The 26,195-nt window shown below is 42.1% G+C and overlaps 2 protein-coding genes across 3 annotated transcripts; one reads left to right on the forward strand and one right to left on the reverse strand.

Annotated features, from left to right (window-relative positions):
• Window positions 1–1,169: 1,169 nt before the first annotated feature.
• On the reverse strand, window positions 1,170–8,557 carry DHCR7 (7-dehydrocholesterol reductase). The gene is made up of 8 exons (XM_066551364.1): window positions 8,389–8,557; window positions 7,339–7,442; window positions 6,262–6,484; window positions 5,615–5,705; window positions 4,548–4,761; window positions 3,889–4,093; window positions 3,515–3,646; window positions 1,170–2,660 (listed from the first exon to the last, which is right to left on the reverse strand). The coding sequence occupies exons 2-8, from the start codon at window positions 7,434–7,436 to the stop codon at window positions 2,196–2,198; spliced, it is 1,428 nt and encodes a 475-aa protein (XP_066407461.1). The 5' UTR covers window positions 7,437–7,442; window positions 8,389–8,557; the 3' UTR covers window positions 1,170–2,195.
• A 1,939-nt stretch (window positions 8,558–10,496) lies between these two features.
• Window positions 10,497–25,275, forward strand: NADSYN1 (NAD synthetase 1). 2 transcript variants are annotated; one of them, XM_066551952.1, is made up of 21 exons: window positions 10,497–10,604; window positions 10,745–10,805; window positions 11,258–11,374; window positions 12,206–12,259; window positions 12,619–12,708; window positions 13,573–13,624; window positions 14,327–14,415; window positions 15,261–15,378; window positions 15,871–16,002; window positions 16,537–16,611; window positions 16,771–16,895; window positions 17,094–17,142; window positions 17,720–17,822; window positions 18,494–18,662; window positions 19,022–19,157; window positions 20,203–20,309; window positions 21,076–21,207; window positions 21,374–21,443; window positions 22,053–22,181; window positions 22,652–22,828; window positions 24,943–25,275. In XM_066551952.1, exons 1-21 carry the CDS (start codon window positions 10,520–10,522, stop codon window positions 24,994–24,996), a joined length of 2,124 nt encoding a protein of 707 aa, XP_066408049.1. In that variant the 5' UTR covers window positions 10,497–10,519; the 3' UTR covers window positions 24,997–25,275. The 2 variants fall into 2 exon arrangements, with proteins under 2 accessions (XP_066408049.1, XP_066408050.1); XM_066551953.1 differs by lacking the exon at window positions 24,943–25,275 and having other exon boundaries at window positions 22,053–22,137; window positions 22,652–22,776.
• The last annotated feature ends 920 nt before the right edge of the window (window positions 25,276–26,195 follow it).

Below are 26,195 nucleotides of genomic sequence, written 5' to 3' on the forward strand. Positions count from 1 at the left end.
GAAACATGAAGTCCTGCACAAGAAAAAAAGTAAAATTCCTGTAATGCCTCCATAAGCACAATATCCAATTAAACTGGAAAAGGGTCAGACTACCCACACAAACTGAATGCAAATCAAAACTTATGCTTGTGCCTGAAAACCCTCTGCTCAACTTCTAGAATCCAGCTACTATCTATAGCAGAGATCTAAATTCTGAATTCCTTTGCCTAATAGTTTAGTCATACTGGAAATTCTGCAATATGCAGGATGCCTCCCAGACCCAAGCTGGCACCACTTGGAAGCTGCCTGGTATGACAGTGCCAAGTGGCTCCTGCAATCTGGCATCAGGAACCTGGGCTGGTGAGTTTTGTTTCCCAGGAAAAAGGGCTGAGGTCTGTGGGCCGGAGTGGCCAGCTGGCTCCTGAAATTCTGTGATATGCAGGATGCTTCCCAGACCCAAGCTGGCACCAGCTGGAACTCAGGCTGGTTTGACAGTGCCAAGTGGCTCCTGCAATCTGCCATCAGGAACCTGGGCTGGTGAGTTTTGGTTGCCAGGGAAAAGGCTGGTGGGGGTATTCAGGGGCCTTTGGCCCGGAGCGGCCGTCTGGCTCCTGAGATTCCGGCATTGCGCAGAACTTCAGGGTGACGGTCACCTCCTGAAATTCTGCATAGCACAGATGTCTCCCCAACTCAAGCTGCCACTATTGTATTTGTGTTGCCCCCAGAGGAAAGCAGGAATGATGAGTCTGACTCCATGTTCTCAGACGGTTCATTTGTTATTTTAAGATACTATATTATATTAAAGAATACTAAGCTAAACTATACTAATGAATGTAGAAAGGATATTTACAGAAGGCTAAAAAGATAATAATGAAAACTCTTGACTCTCTCCAGTCTCAACACAGCTTTGCACTGATTGGCCACTGAGTGAAAACACATCAGAAACCAATGAAACAATCACTTGTGGGTAAACAATCTCAATCACATTCCACGTGAGCAAAAGACAGGAGAAGCAAATGAGATAATTATTGTTTTCCTATTTCTCTGAGGCTTCTCATCTTCCTTGGAGAAAATCCTGGGCCAAGGGATTTTTCAGAGAATGTGAATGCCACTCATCCCCACACAGCTCCTTGCTCCCTCCTCCACAGTGGCATGGGGGAGGGAATCAGGAAAGGGAAAGAATTCACAGGTTGAGATAAACATGGTTTAATAGGTTAAAGAAAAACTGCGCACAAAAAAAGCAAAATAAGGGATCTACACCCCACTTGCCACCTGCAGGCAAATGTTCAGCCATCTCCAGGAAAGCACGGCTCCATCACATGTAATGGTGACTTGAAAAGACAAATACCATCACTCCTGACATCCCCCACTCCTTCTTCCTCCAGCTTTATGTGCTGAGCATGATACCATATGGCCTGGGATATTCCTTGGGTCAGCTGTCCTGCCTGTGTCCCCTCCCTTGTACTGCTCCTTGTACTCACCCAGCCCACCCCCTGGTGGGTGGGGGTGAGATGCAAAAAAAGCTTTGATGCTGTGTAAACTCTGCTCAGGAATAGTGAAAACACCTCTGTGTTATCAACATTGTCTCAGCTCAAATCCAAAACTGTGCCCATAGCAGCTATTAGGAAAAAAAGTAACTCTACTCCAGCCCAAGACGCTCAGCTCAGTAGTTTCACAAAGTCTGGTTTCAGTAGCAAAATAAAATTCAGTTGGTCATGTTCTATATTGTCAGATGCTGAAAATTGCACTCATTTATGACAGTTTTCACTTTTGTTTTAGATTATAACAGTTATTTCACACCAGCTTCTTCAGTATTTTCACTGCTCATGTCTTGACAAGCAATCAACAATCAAATCTCCTTTGTAGCTGTTCTCAATTGTAGGTTCTGATGGCCACAAGCAGCTGCATCAGAAAACCTCTTTCCTAAAGAGGTGACAGAACTCTTTTCTTCTCTCCTGAATCACTGCAAACTGCTTCCAGAACCCTGCTACCACCAAGGGTAAGGCCACCTCTCAGCTTTGGGATTTCTCAGGAGTCTCAATACATGCATCTTTTCTTAAACTCCAAGTTAATTTGGGAATGGGGTGATTCAGAGGGGTATTCCAATTACAAGAGTCTTCTAAAAAAATGGGGCAGTTCAGTGCCTCATTTCAGTTACTTTAAACATGGTATGCCTGCAAGTTTCTTCTTTTTTCTTTCCCCTGCATATTTTAGCCTTAAAATACCCCGGGTAGGAGCCGGTAGGGCACTACAGCAGTGTAGCACTTCCAGTCCTTCCCATACTTGCTGCTACAGCGGTGCTCGTCCCTGATGCAGCGGTGGGTGAGCAGGATGGTCATGTAAATGATGTAGAAGTAAGGCAGCACGTGCTCAAAGCCACAAGCCAGGCAGTAGGCCAGCGAGCCCATCAGGTCTCCTGTGTAGTTGAAATGACGTGCCCAGCCCCAAAATCCCGAGGTCATCAGCTTGCTGTAGTACTTGGTGCCATCCACGGACATGTAGGAGCACTCAATGTACTCTGGCTTCTTCCCCCAGATCCTGCAGTTGCCATTGGTGCGACGGAACAGGTCCTTCTGGTGGTTGGTCATTCTGAAGATGTAATAACCCAGCAAGCCCAACATCAGGATCCCTAAGGCATAATCTGTGCGCAGCTGGACAGGATGGTAAACCAAGTACAGACCCTGGGGAACACAAAAACAATCAACCATTGACTTCCAACAGAGGCTCAACATGCCACACCAATTCCTTGAAACAAGAAGAGGGAAGTTGCAAGGATGCAAACTGGACAGAAGGAAAAACCCAAGGAACAAAACCCAAACAAACCACCACTAGTCATAAGACCCTCAACAAGCAGGAGTAAAAAGACAGGAAATGGAAAGGATTTAGAAAAGTATGCAGACACAGTTGTCAATGACAGGATGGTAAACCAAGTACAGACCCTGGGGAGCACAGAAAAACAATCAGCTATTTACTTCCAACAGAGGCTCAACATGCCAGACCAACTCCTTGATTACAGCAATCCTCAACAGACCAGAAGAAGGGAGTAGAAAAATCTACTGCAATAGTAAAACTGCACAAAACTTTCAGAAAACTCTGCATCCTAGAGTGTCCTTCTCTCTTTCTCTGCCTCCAAAATTGCACTTCTTCATGAAACAAGAAGAGAGAAGTTGCAAGGATGCAAACTGGACAGAAGGAAAAACCCAAGGAACAAAACCCAAACAAACCACCACTAACCAAAAGACCCTCAACAAGCAGGAGTGAAAAGAAAGGAAACTGAAAGGATCTAGAAAAGTATGCAGACACAATTGTCAATGACAGAAACCAGGCACAAAAGAAGGGCAGGAGAGGAAAAGATGTCAAACTCATGCAGGGACACGAAGCCTTCCTACAGGAGAATTGTTACAAAGAATGTTGCAATAATTACTCAACAGTGGGACTACACAGAAACATTTCAGGTACAAATTCAACTGCTAGAAAGAATGTTTCTGGAAAGTTTCACTCCTGTTAGCCCAAAACACAGTGTACACATTTTTACCTGCAAAGTGTAGAGGTAAGGCAACCAAACACAGTCTCCCCAGCCCAAATACCATCCAAAATGATCATGGCAGATATCAATGGTTTTCAAGTACCAGGCTTCATTCCAAAAGAAGTCGAGAACATAAATACCCTGCAACAGAATAATTTCACATCAATAATGGAGCACTGTCACCAGTTACCCTGTTTAACAGCATAAGCTTAATGTCTGTGCTGCCTCATGATATGATCTCAACCTTGAAGTCCCATCACTGAATGAGTTGTTTCAGGCCAGGAAAAATGCCTCCGTTTCATTTCCATGGAAGGAGATTTTTTTCTTAATTTTATATTAGCTTATTTCCCAACTTGTTTCTTAATTTCCTCCTCAGAATTTACCTGGAGGACATTGACAAGGATCATGGAGTTTGTCACTTCACCGTACAGCTCCTGTTGTTTGGCAGCAAAGGAGAGGTTGATAAGAGTCCAGGCTACAATCCCAGGGCGCCCATTGAAGAACAGCTTGAAATCAAACCACTTGCCTATTCGAGGGTTAAATTCAATCCCCATCATGTAGTCATAAAAGAAGTTGCCAGTGATTTTGCTGTAAAAAAATTAGAAATGCACACAGTTATATACAAATACAGGTAATTGCTACTTTGCCTACACAATTCAGATTAAGAATGTAGTGATAATAAAAATCATAAAACCATGTAATGTTGTGCAAGGTAACACAAACTGACCCGACCAAAGTATTACACTAATAGACCTAAATTGTAGAATTTCAGAGGTGCCTGAGTTTACTCTTGGTAACACTTCTGAACAGTCTAACTATTTTTAGGATGGGTCTATCTGTGACATTGAAGCTGCCAGACCCGTGGATGTGGAGCATGAAACATAGGGGATGGTGCTAGTGAAGCAATGAATCACTGCCATACAGTGGCCTAGCTCTCTGTGCCAGTGAAATATACTCTGTCATCCAATTTATATACCTGATTTTTATTTAACAATTTTAATCTCTGACACCTAGTATTCTCTCACTACTAAAATCCACATACCAGTCTTTTGCATTGGTAGGGAAAAAGTAGCCTTTGATCATTGCAAAGGTGGACACTGCATATCCCAAGATATTGGCACACCACAGGAAAGGAATCCAGTTGTCAAAAATGATGGTAGGTGAGAAGAAGTGGAAGCAATAAGCATTTGCAAACCAAAGCACGTGGGTAATGATCCAGGCCTGAAGTCCATTTATTTCATATTTATTCACAGCACCTAAAATATGAAGAAAAAATGGAGTGTTAGTGACCCTGCATTAATACAGCTTTTAATTAATATGCACAGAATACACAGAAGCTCAATCAAGTGCTCATTAAATAACCTCTCTCTCCTCATCGCCCAATTAAATACCTTGAAAGGTATTTAATTTTCTGGAAGTTCCATAAGACTCTGCTGTACCCATCAGGCTTTGTTGTGCTGAGTTTTTCTCCTCACAAAACTGAATTTAGACTTTCACCACAACTGACTAGAGTAACAAGCCACCAGTAACAGTTCACATCACACATTTTGTCCAAGTCCCTTGGATTAATGGAGCTTGAGCAGGTAAAACTATCTTGTCAAATACCAGCAATAGTCCACTGACAATTTTAAGTGCCAAAACTATCAACCAGTACTTTTCCATTGCTAGTGTGATGCCTACCAGATCAGCAGTTTTATTAATTATAAGAGATAGAAATGCACAATTCAGATTAAGAATGTAGTGATAATAAAAATCATAAAACCATATAATGTTGTGCAAGGTAACACAAACTGACCTGACCAAAGTATTACATTAATAGACCTAAATTGTAGAATTTCAGAGGTGCCCAAGTTTACTCTTGGTAACACTTCTGAACAGTCTAACTATTTTTAGGATGGGTCTATCTGTGACATTGATGCTGCCAGACTTATTCTAACAGATGATCTAGATTGCTTTCTAGTTTTGTTTGAACTGAATATGTGAGGAAGGTGAGAGCATTTATGTCCATGTTTCCTGTGGTTACACGTGGGTTATTAAAGACTCTAAGAACAGAAATACTTTGATTTCAGAAGATTGCATGGTGTGCATGTATTCCAAGGAAAACCTTACCAGCAGGGGTGACAGCACCATCTTGTACACCTCCCACATATCCAGGCAGAAATTTATGGCAGAAATCAGGAATGGACACATACAAAAACACCTAAAAGAGAGAGAATGTCTTCACAGTAAGTACAGCCAAGACAAAACCCCTCAAAACACTATCCCTCACACATTAATACCAAATATAACATTTCTCCTAAGTTTCTAGTAAGTATTGGGTAAGCCAAAATGGCAATATTTAGCTGTTGTGCTTTTAGGCCAGTAATACATCTAAGCTACTCTACAGCTCTAAAGATGTATTTCATGTGAGGCTGTAATCCTCTTTTGGTGGGGAGGTAGGGCAGTTGGTAACTACATTCAGATCCTTGTCCTTTGATTTATTTCTTGTGTACTAATTTAAAACAAATGGGTATTGTTGTTATATAGCTGCTTTTGCTTAAAAACCTCATTAAGGAATATGTCACACAAGGAATATTTCTGTATATTCCCATTATACTTATTTTCCAAGTACATAGGCTTCACTTGGATTCCAAAACACCTTGGAAATTGTGAAACACCAAAGAGTAAATGCCAGTGCAACCTTTGTGTAAAAGGATTCATCCAACAGCTGTGGGAGAAAGCAGACACTGCATCCAGATCATAGGTCAGTAATGTACCTGGAAAGTGACCCAAAGGGAATAAATGGCAGCAGCCCTGTAGGTCAGCATGGGAGTCCTGTTCCAGATGTCAGACAGATGCTTCTTCCCAGTCAGCAAGTCCAGGAGTGGATCAGTCAGAGAGCACTGGTACTGGTCACAGGACATGATGAAGTAATACACAATCAGTGGTGCAAACATCAGCAGGAAAAGGATGCTTGCCAAGGAAAACCAGTCCACCTCCCTGTAATCCAAAACAGAGCATTTTGTCTCCCCAGGTTTCACACAGATGAGTTATATCAGACAGTTTTTTCAGTGCACCTTCTAGACTTAACAGGATGAAAACTGGAAATGTGCTCAGGGCACAGACATGTCTGGGGGTCAAACAGCCATAGAAAGCTCAGCAAGGAACATACTTTGCCACAAACTGCTCTAAAACTATGCTAGTTGATCAGAGCAAGAGATTAGATAAAATCTTCCCTCCAAAAACCAGATTATTATTACAGACTTCACGTTTTTTGATGGCAATCATGGCTCTAACTGGTGGAGTATTCAGTTGGAAGTGATGATGGAATCCCAAGAACATTATGCAAAGCTTGGAAACTTGGAAAAGACAGACCTTGGACAGCCTTACGTTGAATTTCCTGTGCCACTGTTGCTGCTCCCAGCTGCAGTACAATGCCCTACTAATACCTGCCCAACTCTTTGGGAACTGGGACATGAGTCATAGATCTTGCTACAGCAGGACTTGTCAGCTGGGAAAGCCACAGATGCCAGAACGCCTGTTTTCCAAACCTCAGGAAATATTTATTTCCTTGAAAAAACCAGAAATTTTACCAATTTTTATGATTTGCTTTTCTTTTTTGCAAGGAGTGTGTTTTAACCCAAACCGTCTGGCAAACTCTCTGCCTTAAAAAAACTGAAGAACTTTTCTTCAGCACCTGTTGCTACAGCAAATTACCCATGAGTTTCCAGAGCAGGGCAACACAAAAATCTGTTATTAACAGAGGGAAGTTTAAAAGGAATACAGCATCTTTGAGAGTAAGAATGAAGCAATCGGAAATACAAGGACTACTTGGGGTAATCGACTTCTCTCACCAGGCTCTTCCCCACTGGCCTTGAGATGTTTTAGTGTCATTTTGCATGTTTTGGTGTTTTCTTTCTTCAACAAGTTTTTTCTCCTGATGGGCTCCCATGATGTCCTGTAGGAAAGAAAATATGAATCCCATTACTCCAGCTGGTTCTCAATAATTCTTGTACCTCTACAAGAGAAACACAAATAAAAGTTAGTAAAATCTATTATGTAGACTTCAGACCACACAAAATTTAGGGGTGGAGGACAGGAAGCAAAAAATTTTCACCAAGTAATTCCCTATGAACTTACATTCAGCAAAACATAATCAAAACACTGATATCAAAGTAATCCATTAAACTTCTCACTAACTGGAAATTTCTTTTAAGGTGCATAGATAATAAATTGCTTATTACTTACATGTAGATGTAAAAGGAAAAAAAAAATGTTTCACCACATTGTCCTAAACCTTTGTAACTTAACTGCCTCTTTTAATTTGAGAAATTGCTACTGCTGTAATATGAGAGACGAGACCTTGTCATTTGGATACTTTTGCCCAGAGTCCTTGCTCCATATATGCCATTTACACCATAGAAAACAAGACATAATCCCATCTAAGTAAAAAAATCAGTGGGAATGGAGAATGATTTACTCGGCACCACCCAACTCTGTGGAACATGCACTGTCGCTTTCTTTCGTTCTGATCAAACACTTGTTATGCTAAAGATCATCACCCTATAATCGGCACTATGGACTGACGTCCCAGCTTTATGTGCCTCATCACGGCGAACCCGATCCGTTATCTGATGGATAATATTTCCATTAACCCATTATCCAATTAGGCCCTACCCTCTGCACCCACCTCCTCTTGGGCAACCTGTTCCCACGCCTGACCACACCAACAGCGAAACAAAAAACTCTCTCGCATCAAACCCCAATCTCCACTGCCTCGCCTTTAGGCCATTTCCTTCAGTCCTCCCCCCGTAGGTTCTTTTCAGAAATGATGTGAGGGGAAGGCGGCTCGTCGCTCCCCTCCAGACCTGATCCCAGACACGGTAAGGAAGGAACGCACTCACCTGCGGGGCCGGGGCCGCTCTCTCACGGGAGGTCACTGATCGGGGATTACTGACCGGGGATTACTGACCGGGGATCACTGACCGGGGATCACTTTCACTCCGCTCCCCACGGCCACCCGAGCCACCCTGGCTCCGCCTCTGTCGCACCTGCGGCTCCTCAGGCGGCATCGGCCCCTCCGGGCCCCGCCCCCTCCCCACGGCCTCAGCCAATCCCCGAAGCGCTCCGCCCATTCTGCGGCTTCCCATTGGTGGCGCGCGCTCGTCCCATGGGCCGAGGAACGCGAGGGTCGCGGGCCCCGCCCCCTGCCCAGGGACCTGCGCTCCGGCGGGAGCGAGCGCACCGGAAAAAACCCCAGCGCACCGATAAATCCCAGCACACCGAATAAACCCCCGCGCACCGACAAACCCCAGCACACCGAATAAACCTCAGCGCGCCGATAAACCCCAGCGCACCGATAAACCCCAGCACACCGAATAAACCCCAGCGCGCCGAATAAACCCCAGCGCGCCGAATAAACCCCAGCGCGCCGAATAAACCCCAGCGCGCCGATAAACCCCAGCGCGCCGAATAAACCCCAGCGCACCGATAAACCCCAGCTCACCGAATAAACCCCAGCGCGCCGATTAACCCCAGCGCGCCGAATAAACCCCAGCGCACCGATAAACCCCAGCGCAGTGAATAAACCCCAGAGCACCGAATAAACCCCAGCGCGCCGAATAAACCCCAGAGCACCGATGGAGGGTGAATGGTGTCCAGGGAAATAGGTTACATCTGCACTCGGGTCACAACATGGAGCCCCTAAGACAGACTGGGCCGCCTTGAGGCGTTATTAAGCTCTCCACATTGCGCTGACCGCTCTGTGCGATTTCCAATGGTTCTGCAGAAAAAGACCTGGGGGTGCTGGCCGGGAGAGGCTGAACACGTGCCCAGGTGTTCCCAGGGAGCCAAGAAGGACAATGGCATCCTGGCATTGTCAGCGGTAGTGCAGCCAGCAGGACCAGGGCAGCGACCATGCCCCTGTTCTGGGCACCACTGAGGCCACACCTTGAATCATGGGGTCAGTTTTGGGCACCTTAATTCAAGACATTGAGTTGCTGGAGTGTGTCCAGAGAAGGGAATGGATCTGGGGGGAGGAAGGGGGGATGGAGGTCTCAGCCTGGAGAAAAGGAGGCTCAAGGAAGGAATGTTACACTCTACAGCTCCCTGAAGGGAGGCTGTAGCCTGTACACTCTTCTCCCAAATGACAAGCGACAAAAGAGGAAATGGCCTCAAATTGTGCCAAGGCTTGTTTAGATCAGACATTAAAAAGTTTCTTCATGGAAAGTGTTGGCAGACATTGGAACAGACTGCCCAGGGTGGTGGTGGAGTCACCATTGCTGGAGGTAAAAGCCGTGTGTATGTGGAGCTTGGGGACATGCTGTAGTGGTGTACTTGGCAGTGCTGGATTAGTGTTTGGACTCAGTGACCTTACAGGTCTTTTCCAACCTAAATAATTCTGATTCTAGTACAGAAAGAAGTTAGAATCCCAGGTGTAAGGTGGCTCACAGCAGCCAGATATGTGATGAGGGACATAAGAGAGGAGATTGGACTTTAAAGAAGTCAGCCTCTCTGTGGTCAGCACCCCGAGAGCTGCTAGGATGATGCTGAAATGAGAACAACACGCAGAAGGTTGCACCCTGTTCCAGTTACCTTCAGCACCCGCACTCTGAACTCGGTTTGAGGGACACTTCTTAAAAGAAGCTGCAGGGTTAAGAAACGGGCTAAGGCTGCATTCCCGTTATCCAGGGCTCTGGGGAGACTGCGGAAAGTGCGGAAGGGCGTGCAGCAGCGCACGGCGCCGGAGGAGCCACAGCGCGGGTGGGCAGCGGCTCTGCATGGAGCCCATGCTTGGAGCACTGACGGTGCAGGGGCTGCTGCGGGGGCCGGAGCAGGGACCGGGAGAAGGGACCGGGAGGAGCGGCCGGAGCAGGGGCTGGGAGAAGGGACCGACCGGAGTAGGGACCGGGAGAAGGGACCGGAGGCGTGGCCGGAGCAGGGACGGGGAGGAGCGGCCGGGAGGGACCGGAGCGGGGACCGGCAGCCCCGGCCCCGCCCCGCCCCGGAAGCAGCGCGGAAGGCGGTGGGGCCGCCATGGGCCGGGCAGTGACCGTGGCCACCTGCGCCCTGAACCAGTGGGCTCTGGACTTTGAGGGCAACCTGGAGAGGATTTTCAGAAGTGAGTGCCGAGATGGCTGGCTGGCTGCCCCTGGCCATCGGGAGCCTCTTCCCTCCCTCCTGCTCTCCCTCCTGCCGCGGGCGGGCGGCGCAGCGCAGCCCGTGCCCGTTTCACGCACTGCGCTCCCAACACTTTTCCAGGTATCGACATCGCCAAGAGCAAAGGAGCCCGGTACCGGCTTGGGCCAGAGCTCGAAATCTGGTAAGGGCGCTTTGCTGGCTCTGCTTTGGTGCGATTCCAGTGAACTGTGCAAGAACAGTCGGGAAGAGCACTGGCCCCGAGGTGCTGCAGTGCCCAGAGCCGTGCTTGGAGCGTGCGGCCGTCGGGGCAAAGAAGAGAACAGGATGGGGTCTCTTGTCTTGGAAACCTGACTGGAAGCGATAATTTTTAACCTATTTCAGTGAGTTTTCCTGCAGGGGAGCTGTAGTGCTTTGATTTCTGCCTGCTGTCCTGGAAGGAATATCATGGGTTGATATACAACGCTGCAGAGTTTTAAATGCTGTAAATAGGGGTAGTGTTGACAGCACTGCTTCTTCATTTTTTATATAAATTACCTATGTGGGTGAAATGCTCCCTGTCTGAAGTAGTGTTGGTTCTTTGGCTCTGGTGCTGGTCTGGCTGAATTTTTGGTTTCTCCTTGTTTCTATACACAGTGGTTATGGCTGCTCAGATCACTTTTATGAGTCAGACACACTCTTGCATTCGTTTCAAGTTCTGGAAAAGCTCTTGGAGTCTCCAGCCACTCAAGATATTATCTGTGATGTGGGAATGTAAGTTTTTTGTTGGTTTTGTTTTTTTTTTTTTTTAGGGATAAAGGGATAAGTCCTTAGGGGATGCTGCTCTGCCATGCTCTGGATAGCGAGGGCTCTGCACCAAACTGTCAAACATTTCTTAGGAACTGCACTGCTTTTCCCCTTTTAACTACCGTGACCAGGACTGCAATGTGCAGAACACTTTCTTAAAGATAATCCTTCTGAAGATTGCTGGTGGCTGATCCCTTCAAGAGAGAAATAGGATAATTACAGTTATATATTGGAAACCTTAATGTCTGGTACTTATTGCCACAGGTCAGACTTTGTGTGAGGTGTAACTCAAAGGGTTTTAGAAATTGACTGTCTTGTGGGAATGTGGGGGCTGCTTTCACTGACAGACAACATAAGTGTATGTGAATCTCACTGAAGCCATTGTAAACCTTGTGCTGACACGGAAGGGGGATAAATTATAGCTGTAAAATTAATGTGTTAGTATTGATATAATTGTGTAAAGCTAGTTTGATTTTGAACTGGTCTGGCAGTGTCACAGGAGGTCACATTTGATTAAATAACCTGGCCCAGTCATGGGGAATCTTCTGGTGTGCTCATGTTCCTAAGGCTCAGGTAATAATTGATATATCTGAGATTGACAGCACAGTCAGTAACTCAGATTTTTTCTAGCTACTACTTTAACTAAAAAATTAGAAGCTAAAACTTCATATATTGTTTTGCTTGATTCCCTCCAGTGAGGTCTTCTGAATAGTTTTTGCAGTAAAGTAGATTCTGTAGCTTTTTATAATTTCATTTAGTGAATGTAGTCATTGCTGATTTTGGCTCTTATTTTCACAGGCCTGTTCTGCACAGAAATGTTCGCTACAATTGTCGAGTGATCTTTTTAAATAAGTGAGTAATTCTTGATGTGTTTTGTGAGGCAACGCATTATCTTTTCAGACACCAGTCTGGCCTTCAAGCAAGATTCCTCAGTGCTACTTAGAGTGATGGATTTATCTTCCTACTTGCTAAATTCTGAGAGAGACAACTAAGGTTTCTCATGATCTATTTTTTTCTTTTCTGGTTTGTGGAAACTAAATTCCCACTGCTTTCTGGAAAAGTTCAGAAAAACCCCTTGAGTCTGCAAGAAACTTTAAAAATGTTACATTATAAAAGAAAAAAAGAAGTTGTTCCTAATCAGTGTTCATATATAGGCTTGTTTGGCTGTACATCCTGTGTTAACTCAGTTTTCCTGTTTTGTTTTATTTAAGGAAGATTCTTCTGATCAGACCAAAAATATCACTGGCAAATGCAGGAAACTACAGGGAACTTAGATGGTTCACCCCATGGAGCAAAGCAAGGTATTCTGACAACTCTAGGAATTGTGTTAAAAAACACAGCTTGCTGTTTGCAGCCACAGCAGCAGGGTTGAAATATCTACAGCAAATCCTCATTGGCTGCTACAGGGAGAGCAGCAGGACAGAGTCAGCTAAGCCACGTAGTTGCAGCTTGGTTAGGAAGTTTATTGAGCAGTCAAACTCTGAGTTGCTGAGCTGGAGGAAAAAAGTGGGGCTGCTTGGTCCTACAGCCAGTGTAAAGTGTCATTTTCCTGGTGTGTGCTTTCTAAGAACAGCCAGCTCAGGACTGGAGGGGCTGTGTTTGTCTCCTGAATGCTGCAATCCCAGTTTGGTACTGAACTGGCAAACACTGAAATGGATGAGCTCTGTCAGAACTTCTGCAGTAAATGAAAGCTGCCTACCTTATGATGCTGCAGAACACTCCTGGCACTCATCTCAGATGCTGTGCACTCCTCTTGTAGTCAGGGAATGTTTCCAGCTCCAGGGTCTCAGGAAAGCACTTCTGATCCCTCCTCTGAGCCCCAGCTGGTTCTGTGCTGCTCGTGTGGTAACCCTGCAAAAAGAGAAACTTCTACCTGGCATTTGTCTTGCATGGTGTGTTCATTGTTAGGTCTGCTTTCTAGCCAGGATGGGGAATGGCTTACCTTGCCTTTCTGAAGCACAGATGTTGCTGTCTTAAAATGTTAGCATTTCTGATTAATTCCACAGAAAATATCAAGGGTTTTTTTTTTTTCATTTTTTAAACACACACAGCCCTGTACAACTTCAATAGGGTTTCTTTAACCAGTGTTAAAAAGTGAGATGAGAACCAGTTTTTATGCTGTGATTTATGTAATGATGTATTCACAATCTCTTAACTTGATTTAGGCATGTGGAGGAATATTTTCTGCCCCGGATCATTCAGGAAGTGACTGGACAGGTAAGCTGTTTTTTTCTTTTTTAATTTAGCATCTTCCAGATTCAGCAATTAAAAACTCTAGTCTCCAAAATTCTCCTGCCAGTCGTGATGTAGATTCATATGTTTCAGTGGTGGTTCTAAGTTGCATTAAATGAGAGCATAATTTAACATTATTTATGTTACTATGTGGCAGCAAAGCAAGTAAATTTAAATCTGCCTCAGTTATTTGTACATATAGAACCTTGATTGCCATATTTTGCACAATTTTGGAACTAGGTTTACCTGTGCTTGAGACTAGAATTGGTTTTGTGTTTTTAGGTTAAAAAAATTAAATTAAAAATCATTTAAACCTTATTTGCTCAGAATCTAAAATTTATGTTAGTTCCCAGTAAAGCATGAGTGTGATTCCTAGCAACAGACAGTCTCTGTTTTGTAGATTGTTTAATACCTGTCCTTAAGCAAAGCACTGCATCTGAATACTACTGAAATTAAAACATGAAATTTCCATCAGTCCAGAAATTTGCATTTCAGAATTTTTTCCTTTTTTTTTTAATCTGACTTGGTATAAAGTGAAAGAAGGTATAATGTGATTGATATTGTGTCACTAATTTCACCTAAGTAAGCACTCAATTTTTATATTTTCTTAAGATTTATAGTTCAAGTTTTTGAGTTGAACAGCTTGTTCTACTGCATGTGTGTAAGAATGTTCTTGTTTTTCCTCAGGAAACTGTTCCTTTTGGGGATGCAGTGCTAGCAACCAAAGATACTTGCCTAGGGGCAGAAATATGTGAAGAACTCTGGGCACCAAACAGGTAAAGGAGAAGAGGAAATAAAAAGTAATCTAAAACATACCCTGGAGCTGCATGAAATAAATGTTTGAAGAGATCTGCTTATTATTCTTCTATGTAATTTATCTTTCAGAAAGTGCCAGTAAGATAAAATATAATTAGGAGCAATAGATATATCATGGGAAAGACCTCATTAGGCTAGGTGCAGGATGGCAGAGAAATGTTGGTTGTTAAACTAAATCAACTCGAAACAAGAAGGTAGGGGAGAAATACCAAAAACAAGCAGAATGAAAAGAGTGACCTAAGGAAATAAATGACAGGTAACTCTTGTGCTCACATTCCTGATACTTTTCCAAATCTCCCAGTTACTTTGATTTCCTTGTAACTGCAGAAGATGTGGTGTGTTGAAGATGTGATTTATTTTTTCTTTTAGTATTCCTTTCTTATGACATTGGAAAAAGAAAAAAAGCAGTAAAAATCTTCTCCTTGTAGTTCTGTTTTTGGATTTACTAAGAGACAAGGAAAATGGGACAACTGACTTCGCAGTGTATATGCATGTTACCCTTTCAGACCAAGATTATGTTATTCTCTCTTTCTTTGAGATCTGGCCTTCTATAGAGTAGAAGGCATTTTATTTAGAACAGAGTGAGCAAGAGCCCTCCTGACCTCTGCAGCCACTGCTGGTCTTTGACAGAAGAGCTGGGCAATGCAAGAAAACAGATGTTTTTGAAAGCCCTATCCTTGTTTGAGCTAAGACATGCAGAAAACTGACAGTGACATAAGTGTTTCTGTTTGTCAGTGATTTTTAATGACATTTGCAGTTTTCACAGCACAGTAGTGATTTATTTTTGTGCCTTTTGCTTTGACAGCCCTCACATTGAGATGGGACTTGATGGAGTGGAAATTTTCACCAACTCTTCTGGGAGTCACCACGTGCTGCGGAAGGCTCACGCCCGGGTGGATCTGGTGAATTCTGCCACAGCCAAGGTGTGTGCTTTTCTATTGGAAAGTTCTGTGTGTTCGAAAAATGAGAAGACACTTATTATTTGGTCTGTAATCCTATCTAACAGTGATAGGGACAAAAATAAAGTAATGAGTGTACATTACACTGGGAAAAAGCTGCTTTGTCATTATGGTTTAGCGTGCTTTGCTTATATTTAACAGTATCTGCTCTCTCCTCTGATATCCAAACACAGCTTCTGTCATTGCCTTCCTGCTTTTCCCAACCTCAGTTTGAACTCAGAATTCAATTTAGAAGTGCAGCTCTCTCTGTTTGGGTTGAGGGAATGACTCTTGCTACTAATAGACTCCAGTCAAGAGAGAATCCCAGCCATAAATCATTCACAATGTAAAGGGAGAGGAAATTTGTAAGAAGGGCAGGAGCAGAGAAACAACATTTTGATTTTCAACATCCTGTCAGATGCTACATTCTGAACAGCTTTTTTTTTTCTCTTCCCTGCATGTTTGTTTCCTTGGCAGAATGGTGGAATATATATTTTAGCAAACCAGAAAGGCTGTGATGGTGATCGTCTGTATTATGATGGCTGTGCAATGATTTCCATGAATGGAGAAACAGTTGCACAAGGATCCCAGTTCTCCCTGGATGATGTGGTAATGTATTCACCCCATAGCTGCTGGGACGCTTATGCTCTACACTTCCAAACACTCCAGATCTAGGTCCACATCTCTAGACTAAGAAGGGTGTATTTTAATTATGCTATTCAACTAGATCTGAGTGTTTTCCTAGTCAGATTACCTACAGTAGCTCTCCTGCTTTTGTGATGAAGGAAGAACTGTCACAATGGAAAAACTTCCTGAAAACATTTTTGTATGCAATCACCACGGGGAGGAGAGACCCTGTTAATTGAGATTCCCTTATTTAAAGGAAGAAAGGGCAAAGACTGCAATGTTCTAATTATGACCCAGTTTCGTGGACACAAGGTTTCACTTTGATTTCAGAAAGTGGTAGATTTGTCATCTAGCTTTCCTCACATTATGTGCGAGCTCCATCTCTTTCCCCAGTAACGTTTCTTGCCTTTTCCTTTGCCGCAGCTGATGCTGTGGCATTTCCTGATGGCATTTCTTTTGCCAAGCGTTGTTCATCTGTTTGTGTAGAGTGATCTCATGTTGAATGCCTTTCCACAGGAGGTGCTGGTTGCCACTCTGGACCTGGAGGATGTTCGAAGTTACAGAGCAGAGATTTCATCTCGTAACCTGGCGGTAAGAACTCTTCGTGTTTGCAAACTGTGCCAAGTTTGAATGGGTATTGGATGTAAGAAGTATTTGCATGTCTTGATTTTCACAGTATCTTAGAGAGCTGATTTTTTTTAAACTGTGTTAAAATTGGTGTCTTCTGAATTCTTCTGTACTATTGCTTAGGCAAGTAAAGTGAATCCTTATCCCAGGGTAAAAGTGAACTTTGCTCTGTCGTGTCCTGATGATTTAGCTGTTCCTACTTGTATGCCAATCCAGTGGAGACACCACAGTCCTGAGGAGGAGATCAGGTAATCAAATGCTGAATCTGTTGCTTGAAAATTATTTTGGTTTAAAATAAAAAAGAACAAAACTCAAAGAGATAAACATAAGATGTTGTTCAGATTTAAGTAAAGGAGATCTCTCATTGGAAGACCACAGTAAATATGTTGACTTGCTTAGGTGTTATTCCCTTACCTTCTTAGAACAATCATGTTCTGTAATTTCAGCCTTGGACCTGCGTGTTGGCTCTGGGACTATTTAAGGCGCAGCAAACAGGTAAGAACAACAGGGTTTGTTTTTCCCTTGGCATACACAGCTTCTTTTGTGCCACAGGCACAATCCAAATTGTTCTCCTCTGCTGCTGGTAACCCAAACTGATGTTAGTCCAAGGTGCAAAGTTTGAGTTTTTCACTGGTAGCTCAGTCAGACTTAAAAATTGTATTCCAAGTGTGACTTCAGTATGCTCTGTGCACCCTTCCCTTAGGAACTGTGCTTTCTTGAGTGCAGCAGAGTGACATGAAGTTGTCATTTAGTGTACTAGTAAAGTATGTATGAAAAATGTATTCCTTTTTATTAGCATTTCTGTCTTACTACAGGGTAAAGGCAACTAGAATTTTTTCTAGGCAAAGGATTTTACGTGGAGTACTTACTTGATTACCCAGTTGATGGGAGTTTCAGAGGATTTGCTCTGGGTGGTTTGTTCTGTTCCTACCCAGTAGAATATAAACCTTGAACAATATGAAGCCTTGAAAATGCCTGTCATTCTTCTACAGGAGTGTGTTTCTGAATGGTACAATACATATTTTTTTCCTTATTTTGTTATGTGGAACCTCTTCCTTGCTCTGTTTTCAAGGCAGGATTTCTCCTACCTCTGAGTGGTGGAATTGACAGCTCTGCTACAGCTTGCATAGTGTATTCCATGTGCCACCAGGTTTGCCTGGCAGTCAAGAATGGTAGTAAGTAGATCTGTGTGTCTGGCTAGCTGTGTTTACTAATGGTTATGGATAAGTTAATATTAGCTGGGTGCAGTAGCTGCAAAAGCTTATTCATGGCAGACCCGTTTTTGTCGTTCTAATGGAGCCCTTTGTATCTCTTCAGAAATTCCAGTGAAAATGTGTGTCCAAATTCAGATTCTCTGAATTGGCATAATAGTTTCTGGTTTGGGTTTAAGTATTGGATGTGGAACTCAGACTAGTTTCTGTCTAGACTATTGTTCAAATGTTGGCTGATGTAGTCTTCAGTTTATTCTGAGAATTTTCCCCTTCTATTAAAAGCAGCACTACAAAGCATTGTTAGGAATGGTTTAAGTTCTTTAAGTTCTGGCTTTAAGCAGACTTCATGCATTTAGCTAAGTCTTTGTGCATACTGGATCATGTTTTCTATGAAAATTCTTTAGTAGATCTAAAGGATTTAACATTTCTGTGCTCAAAATCAGAAGCAAAATCAGTAATTCTTTTATTTGATAGATGAAAATTTTTTGGGGAAGTTAGATGTAGTCTTCTTATTTGTCATGGGCACTGTAAAACTTAATTGGAATACAAGGGATGTACAAGATATTTGCACATCCTGCAAAGGGAGGAGCACAATAATTTCCACTCCTGTTCTGTTTCTTCTGCTCTGTCCTCAGATGCAGATGTGCTGGCTGATGCACGCAGGATTGTGAATGATGGCACCTACATCCCTGAGGATCCTCGGGAGTTCTGCAAGCGTGTCCTCACCACGTGCTACATGGCTAGTGAGAACTCCTCCCAGGATACCTGCAACAGGGCCAAGCTGCTGGCTGAGCAAATAGGCAGGTACAAGCTCAGAAGTGGTGGGAAAAAACATCATGTTCTGGCAAAGAGTTACATCTAAAACCTTCAAACTCGAACAGGGGAAAAAAATAAGAGAGGAATAGGAGGTGGGTTAAGTAGGAATGCTCAGATGTTATTACTAAAGTGTTAAAGTGATGCCAACTTAGAAGCATTTGGCAAAGGACACGCAATTTTGGAAACAGACTCTGAAAAGTGTTATTCTTTCCTAAGTTTCTTCCTACCAGATCTGAGATTTTAGCACCTTAAAACCTTATATGATGGGTGGATTTTTGGTGGTTTTTTTTCTATTTTATCTAGTCAGATTGTGCTGCCTGAGTCACTTGTGCTTGAATTCTTCTCAGCTACCACATCAGCCTGAACATCGATGCGGCTGTGAAAGTTGTTGTGGGGATCTTCAGTGTGGTGACAGGTCGAACTCCCCAGTTTTCTGTCTATGGAGGGAGCAGCAGAGAGAGCCTGGCACTCCAGAATGTGCAGGTGTGTGTCCTCTAGGCTGAATCACATCACACTCTTTTGGTTCTGTGGGCTTTGGGTTGATTTTGTTTTTTCATTTTCCAAACTAAACAACAACTCTGCTTTAGTTCCGAGTGTTGGTTATCCTGTTTGATAGTTTTTGTTAATTTGAGAACTTGATCTTTCTCTGTTACTGGAGAAATCCAGCTGTTTGCTCTAGAAGCAAACATTGAATTCTTTGTCAACTTTTTGGAAACAGGAGAGGTTTAAGTCACAGAGGGGTGTGGATATTTGCTTAACATTACCAACAATTGCTGCTGGAGCTGGATCCTAGGTTGGTTTGGCATGGCTGCCATCCTTAGAAAAAGCTGAGTTTCAGGATGGGGACAAAAGCAATGTAAACTTTTTAGAAATGTTGTCTATTAGACTAGAGAGATTTATTTACTCTATAAAAGGATATGGTTTATCTGCATGCTTCATCCATCATGGATCCTTGTTAGTGCTATCAGAGGTAGCAAATGGCAACTACTCCCCAGTTTGCAGCTGACCAGGAGAAACTTCCTCAGTCTGTGGCAATAGCCTGTACTGAACCTGGATGTCCTGACTGTGTTCAGCAATTTCTCCACAAGACTATCCTTCTTGCAGTCATGCTTTGTCACCCTAATTTTTTAAGATTTTCTAAGCTTTCTGATATTTACATTCTTGTAACGAACTTTCTCACACATTTTCTGTAAATAACTCATTGTTTTGCATTCTTTTATAAAAGAAGAGAAATTTGATAGACTGTTAGTTTGTCCAGTGTCATTGGAGAGGTGACACTGTCACCCTCCAATCCACTGTCACTTTTAGAAAACTATAAATGTTAAAGTCAGAAAATAATCTTCCCTGTTTTCTTCACCTTGAGAGCAGCATTGTGTGCTTGTGTTCATTCATGTCCTATAGTGACAGTGCTTACCCTGCCCAAATTTTGTTCTTCATGAGCTTGTTTAGACAATTAGTTAATAAAAGTGACTGGGGAGAAATCACTCTGCTATGTAAATTTTGCTTTCCTTTTCATTTTTCTCTGCAGGCTAGAATAAGAATGGTCCTTGCCTACCTGTTTGCTCAGCTGACACTGTGGGCTCGTGGGATGCCAGGGGGACTGCTGGTGCTGGGATCAGCCAATGTAGATGAAAGGTTGGTGAAAATTGGGAATCCAAACCCACGTGGAACAGGTCACTGTCATTTCCTGCAACTCTACCAAATATCTCTGTAGATTATTGCTCAGAAGAGGTAACAACCTAAGAATCCACTGGTAACAGTGAAATTAATGAAAATAGTTAAATCAGCTTGAATGGGAAATTGTGTATTTTTCAGAGGTTTAGCCCAAGTATTGCTATAGCATTTCCCATAAAATGCTGTTTTCAGTTGAGCTTACCTGTGCATTCACTAGGCTAACTTCCCAATTTGTTGAATTTTCAATTACTGTATTAGGAATGAAGATGTGAACTTTGAGCTGAAAAAGCAGACCTTAAAATCTGGAGTACTGTTAGTAGAGCTAGTATCTGAAGATTAAAGCAATCCCTGTAAGATTGTGGGACTGGTAACCTCTAAAGCTGTGAGAGTACTGTGTGCTGGTTGTGTGGGTGTTTTGAGATTTGAGATTGTTTTAATTAGTCAGCACAGTATTTTAATTGTTTTGAAGGTATTGCCTCAACATGGATAGTTTTGCTGTGCTCCATGATTGTTTAAAGTATCATCTTCTGGAAATTTCAGGGTTTTAGGATAGCCCTGCTGCAGTTAAACATGTTGCCCTTTAGGTGTAAATATGTTACTAATCTGCAGTTTGTTTCTCCCTTTCTTTATGCTACATATAAATTCTCTATAGTGTCAAGGGTTATATATAATGCTGCAGTTACATTATTAGTAACTGTTGCTGTATAAAATCTCCTGTTTTGCTCAGTCTCCGTGGTTACTTGACCAAGTATGACTGCTCCAGTGCTGATATCAACCCCATTGGTGGCATCAGCAAGACTGATTTGAAGAGCTTCATTCAGTACTGCATTGAAAACTTCCAGCTCACAGCCCTTAGGAGGTGAGCAATGATTCAGTGACTGTGTTTGTTCATTCCACTGGAGGAACTGTCTGAGCCAGGTGCTTCATTTTTGGGATTGAAGCACTGTTTTAACAAAACAAAAATCTCATAAAAAGTCATAAGACTGCATGGAATCCATGTTTTTCCTTTTCCCTCTCCCTTACAGTATAATGTCAGCTCCACCCACTGCAGAGTTGGAGCCCTTGGTGGATGGACAGGTGGCTCAGACTGATGAGGTAATAATGGGCAGTGCCTTTAAAATGCTTTAAGCTTTACCCCAAAATCTGGGGTTTGTCCCATAGCTCTTGTTTACTCCTGTATGTAACCATGCTTACTGACAGGTGTCTTATAACCAGTCTTAAAGCTGCCAACAAGGCATTAGTTCCCCACACCTGCCCTATCTCTGTTGACAATCGTTTCCAAAACAGCAAATTAACATTTTTGAATTATTTTAGATTTTTGGACACTTAGAAGGATGGGTGTTGTAAAATGCAGTTTGTTTTAAGTTTTTTGGTTTTTTTTTTTTAATATCAAAAGAAAGTCAGGGCTTTACTGCTATGAAAATGACTGGTGGCAAAGCACTCTTCTCCCCACATCCTTCTCTTTGCTGTCCCTTTGGAAAGGAGAGCAAAAACTGATAAAACTACCTTTGTGGCCTCCAATCTCCCAATTCAGAGAAATTCCAGTGGGTTTTTTTATTCCTGCTCATAGTATGTCTTTTTGACATTGACAATATAATTTTGGTGTTTCTTTGATTTAACTGGGTTATTTTAATTGCTCCATGAAAGTATTCATTAAAATTTGCATAGTTAAAATTTTCTTTGACTTTCTGTGTGTGTTTTCAGGCAGATATGGGGATGACATATGCAGAGCTCTCAATCTATGGAAAATTAAGGAAAATTGGAAAGGCTGGACCATACAGTATGTTCTGTAAGCTGATTAATATATGGAAGGAAATTTTTACTCCAAGAGAGGTAATATACCAAAGAGAAAAAAAAATCAAATAGTTTAATGCTTTTGCCAAAATAGAGCATGTTTGGAGAAAGGTCAGGTTCCTTTTAACTGAAAGTAATAGTTTCATTATTTTGTTTAGAGACTATTCTACAGGTGCAGCAGAATATGCTGGAAAAGCTGGCCTGCATCTCTTAAATGGAGCTTGTTGTCTTGTGCTGCAAATTGCTAACACAATTGTTAATTGAGTAATTTGAAAACAATTACTTCAGAATTATACCTTGGGGAAAATTGTTCTCTAAAATACAGATGACCAACTACTCTTGAAGCCTTTGGTTATGTGTTCTGAGACAAAAGTGGCTCTTGCTTTGAAAGAATATCTAGACCATGTAAAAGTAGAAAACAGTCTCCAAAACACTGTGCTCCTCTCAGTTTTTAAATTCAAATACTAAGAAACTTCATCTGGTTCAAAGCTACGTTCTTTGTACACCAGGTGGCATCCAAGGTTAAGCATTTCTTCAGAATGTATTCAGTCAACAGGCACAAAATGACCACCCTCACTCCTTCCTACCACGCTGAAAACTACAGTCCAGATGACAACCGCTTCGACCTGAGGCCGTTCCTCTACAACACCTCGTGGTCCTGGCAGTTCAGGTGTATAGACAAACAGGTAAATGCCTTCTGCTTCTGGAATGATTGTATTTCAATTATTCAAAGTGGGTCAAGCCCAGTTCCAGTGAATCTCCAGTAAAAGACAACTAACATTTAGGGTAGCAAATTACTGCAGAAATAACTGTGATTGTTCTTTTCACATAACTGTGAGGTGAAATCCCCTGATTTCAGTGTAGGCTGTTTAGGTTCTTTTTTGTCATACTGCTATGAAAACAAGAACAAGAAAAAATAAAAGAATACATGTACTGAGGACTGAAAGTAATAGGTGTACCCAGACTCATGAAGTCCTATGCTAATAGGAGAAACATTAGCATGGGACATTGTGTTTTGGTTTTAGTTCAGGACCTGTCTGAAGGGATCTGCTTAATTGCAGAATTAAGACTTGACCTACGTCAGTGTGGGGAGAGCAAGTGTAAGAGGCAGCAATTCACTGTGAGTGCTGCTCTCAGCTCCTTCTGCAACAATTCCTTTTTTGAATCTCAAGTTAGCTGACTCACAAATTCATGTTTGCTCAAACACAGCAGCAGTAATGGTACCATGCTCAGTTTGAGCACTGAGATGGGGAGGGGCCCAGGCGATTATTGGAACCATGCTTAACTTTTTATAGTTTTTAGCCACCCCTTCAAACTTATTTTTAATGCCTCTTTTATGGCACAAATGCTAGGGTGAAGAATTTTAGCACCTTGAAGTTTTTTCTGCCAGAGATTTTACGCCCCAGTTGCTTTTAAGAATATGTTTATACATGTAATAAAATACTAATTCGTTCATCTGTGAAATGCCAGACATGTTGTAATAGTATTTTACTACCTTAAAACCTGGGATAAAAGCTACCATGTGCAGTACTTTATTGTAAAGTATGTAAAGTGGGGGATTTTTTACATCATACTGGATATTTTTCCACTGAAGTCCAGGACAAAAATTATTTTGGTCTCAGTGGGAGTCAGGCAAAATGTTTTTGTAGGGTCTGGGCCAAAATGTAATTATTTTATGCTTACAGTAAATGTGATTAAGATCTTTTAATGATGCAGATATTGTTACATTCTCTAACTAGATTTGTATGTAATAGCAGTTGTGCTCTGCAAGGGTAGTGGTCATTGCAACTTATTCCTGGAAACCAGGAGTTTAGGGAAGATTTTATTGTGTGGATAAGAGTAACCTGAACTGATAGCTCCTGCAGCTCTTTGCAGGACTGGAAAATGATAACTTGCAGTGGTTTGAGTCAAATCTGCCCTATTCAAGAAAAGGAATACAGGAAGTGTTTCTTACTGCAAGTGTTCAGCACAATTGTAATTCTGAAGAGAATCACTCTCTAGGACAGTGTGCCACTGATGATTCTGCTCCTGGGACTCAGTCTGCACTTAAATTTTTTCTGGCATAGTAACAGGACTGTGAAAATATGGCATAAACTTGACATAAAAGCCACCTTTAGTTAGGTAATGCCAGGTTTTCCTGTAGGAGAGTCATGTTACAGCTCAAGCTCATTTGTGAATGGAAACAATTTGGAATGCTAATGATAGAGAAATCTGTTGGATTTGTAGAAAGTACTTTTCTGCTTTGGATGTAGTCAAGCCAGTTTAGTTATCCACTCATTTTTAGTGCAAAATTCCCTTTGCATTTGCTGTAGAAGGAACAGGGGTAAAAGGAATTTAAGATCATGATTTAAGATCATTTGCTGGGAATTACCAGATTTGCTCTTGGAATCTTCATGTCATTCAGCTCTACCTGGCTGAGGGGGTTTAGAACAGCCCTAGGAACTTTGTAGCTTCTGCCTTGGAGGTGTGATGGAGCTAAAGATTTGTGGTCAGAGCACAAATGATGCACTCCAGGTGCCAAAATACTCACTGGGATTTTAATAGCTGCCACAATTTGAAGGAACTGTGATGCAGCTCAGAAGAAAGCTGGCAAATCTGCCTGCAAGGAGGTGATATCTGCAGACCACCCTCTGCTTTTTCCAGTGTTACACCACAAGATTAGCTGCATTTGGTCAAACCAAAAGATTTGTCCACTTCATAAAAACCTGATCTTTGTGTGTCTCTTTTACAACCAGTAGGAGATGTTGATGGAAGAAGAAGCTTATTTTTGCTACTGAATTGGTTTCTTTTTTACTTGCAGGTATCCAAGCTAGAAGAAAAGGAAGGAATTTCTGTAGTTGAAGATGTGGACTGACTTCCTGTCTTGTTTAACTGTGGTAATTAATTTGCCAAACAGAATGTTCAAAACTGGATTATATTGTGATAATGAGCAGGGATAACCTGCTTAACAGTTCTTGAGCTGACTGTTGTAATCATTTTTTTTAATTGACTCCCTGTTTTCTCCCAATATACTTAAACTGTAGGTTGGCTAAGGGATCATTTATTAAGGATCTCCTTCAACTTCTTGAGTTAATTGCCTTTAATTTAAAAACTCACCTTACTTTGCAATAAACTTGTAATTTTGTCATGCTAATTGACTCAGTTCTTATTCTACATGGTTTTTTATTTACCTGGCACTGACTTTGTAGACTGGCCCAGTATTTTGAGTGGCCACAAAGTCAAACTCAGCGAGGTGTTGGAGGCATGTCCGTCTTGAAGCAGATGGATGATCTTCATGTTACTGGGGTCGAATTTAGAGTTTAACTTCTTGCTTCCTTTGAATATTGCAAAATGAAGTATAAAACCCGTGTCCTCTGAGCTCAATTAGAGTGTTACCCACATCCCACCTACAGTTTACAAAAACTTAATTTTTAACTTCATATCTTCAAACTGATCTTTTAAATTTGTTCAGTGCCATGGAACAATAAAAAAGGATGGGTTTGTTCCTTTGTCTGAGGCCCTTTTCTGCCTTTTAATGTTTAGCTGTTCCCATTTCTTTTTTAAACTTTGGTTTTAAAGGTGTACTTCTAATAGGGAAAACAAGAAATGCATTTCTGCAGTTCTGGGCAAACAGTATTCTTAACTGCAGCAACAGGAGAGCTCAGGCCCAGTGAGACTTCTGTTAAAATAGTCTTACATTGTGCTAGTAGAAAATATCTGCTAAAAAGGGCACATTCTCCACATTTGTTTTCCACAACTCAGGAGTTGATTCACTTGGAGTTAAAGATGCTTCAGGAAGAATGGAAAATCCCAGCTGTGATTTGCCTTCCTTCACAGTTAGTTGGGCACTTCCAATTCCAGCTAGAGGGAGTGGATAAATTCTGAAGAGAAGTTAAAAAAATTGTTGTGTATTTGAAGACTTCTTCTTTCTTTGTTTCCTCCAGAAGTTACTGGTTTCTCTTTCTGGACAATCACAGAAGAGGAAAGAGGAGACATTTGCTTTCATTCAAATAAAAAATAATAGCACAAACCCACAATATTTACATATGTCTCCTGTGTTGTTGCAGTTAGTGT

Source organism: Molothrus aeneus, chromosome 6 (assembly GCF_037042795.1).
Source record: "Molothrus aeneus isolate 106 chromosome 6, BPBGC_Maene_1.0, whole genome shotgun sequence".
Classification (NCBI taxonomy): domain Eukaryota; kingdom Metazoa; phylum Chordata; class Aves; order Passeriformes; family Icteridae; genus Molothrus; species Molothrus aeneus.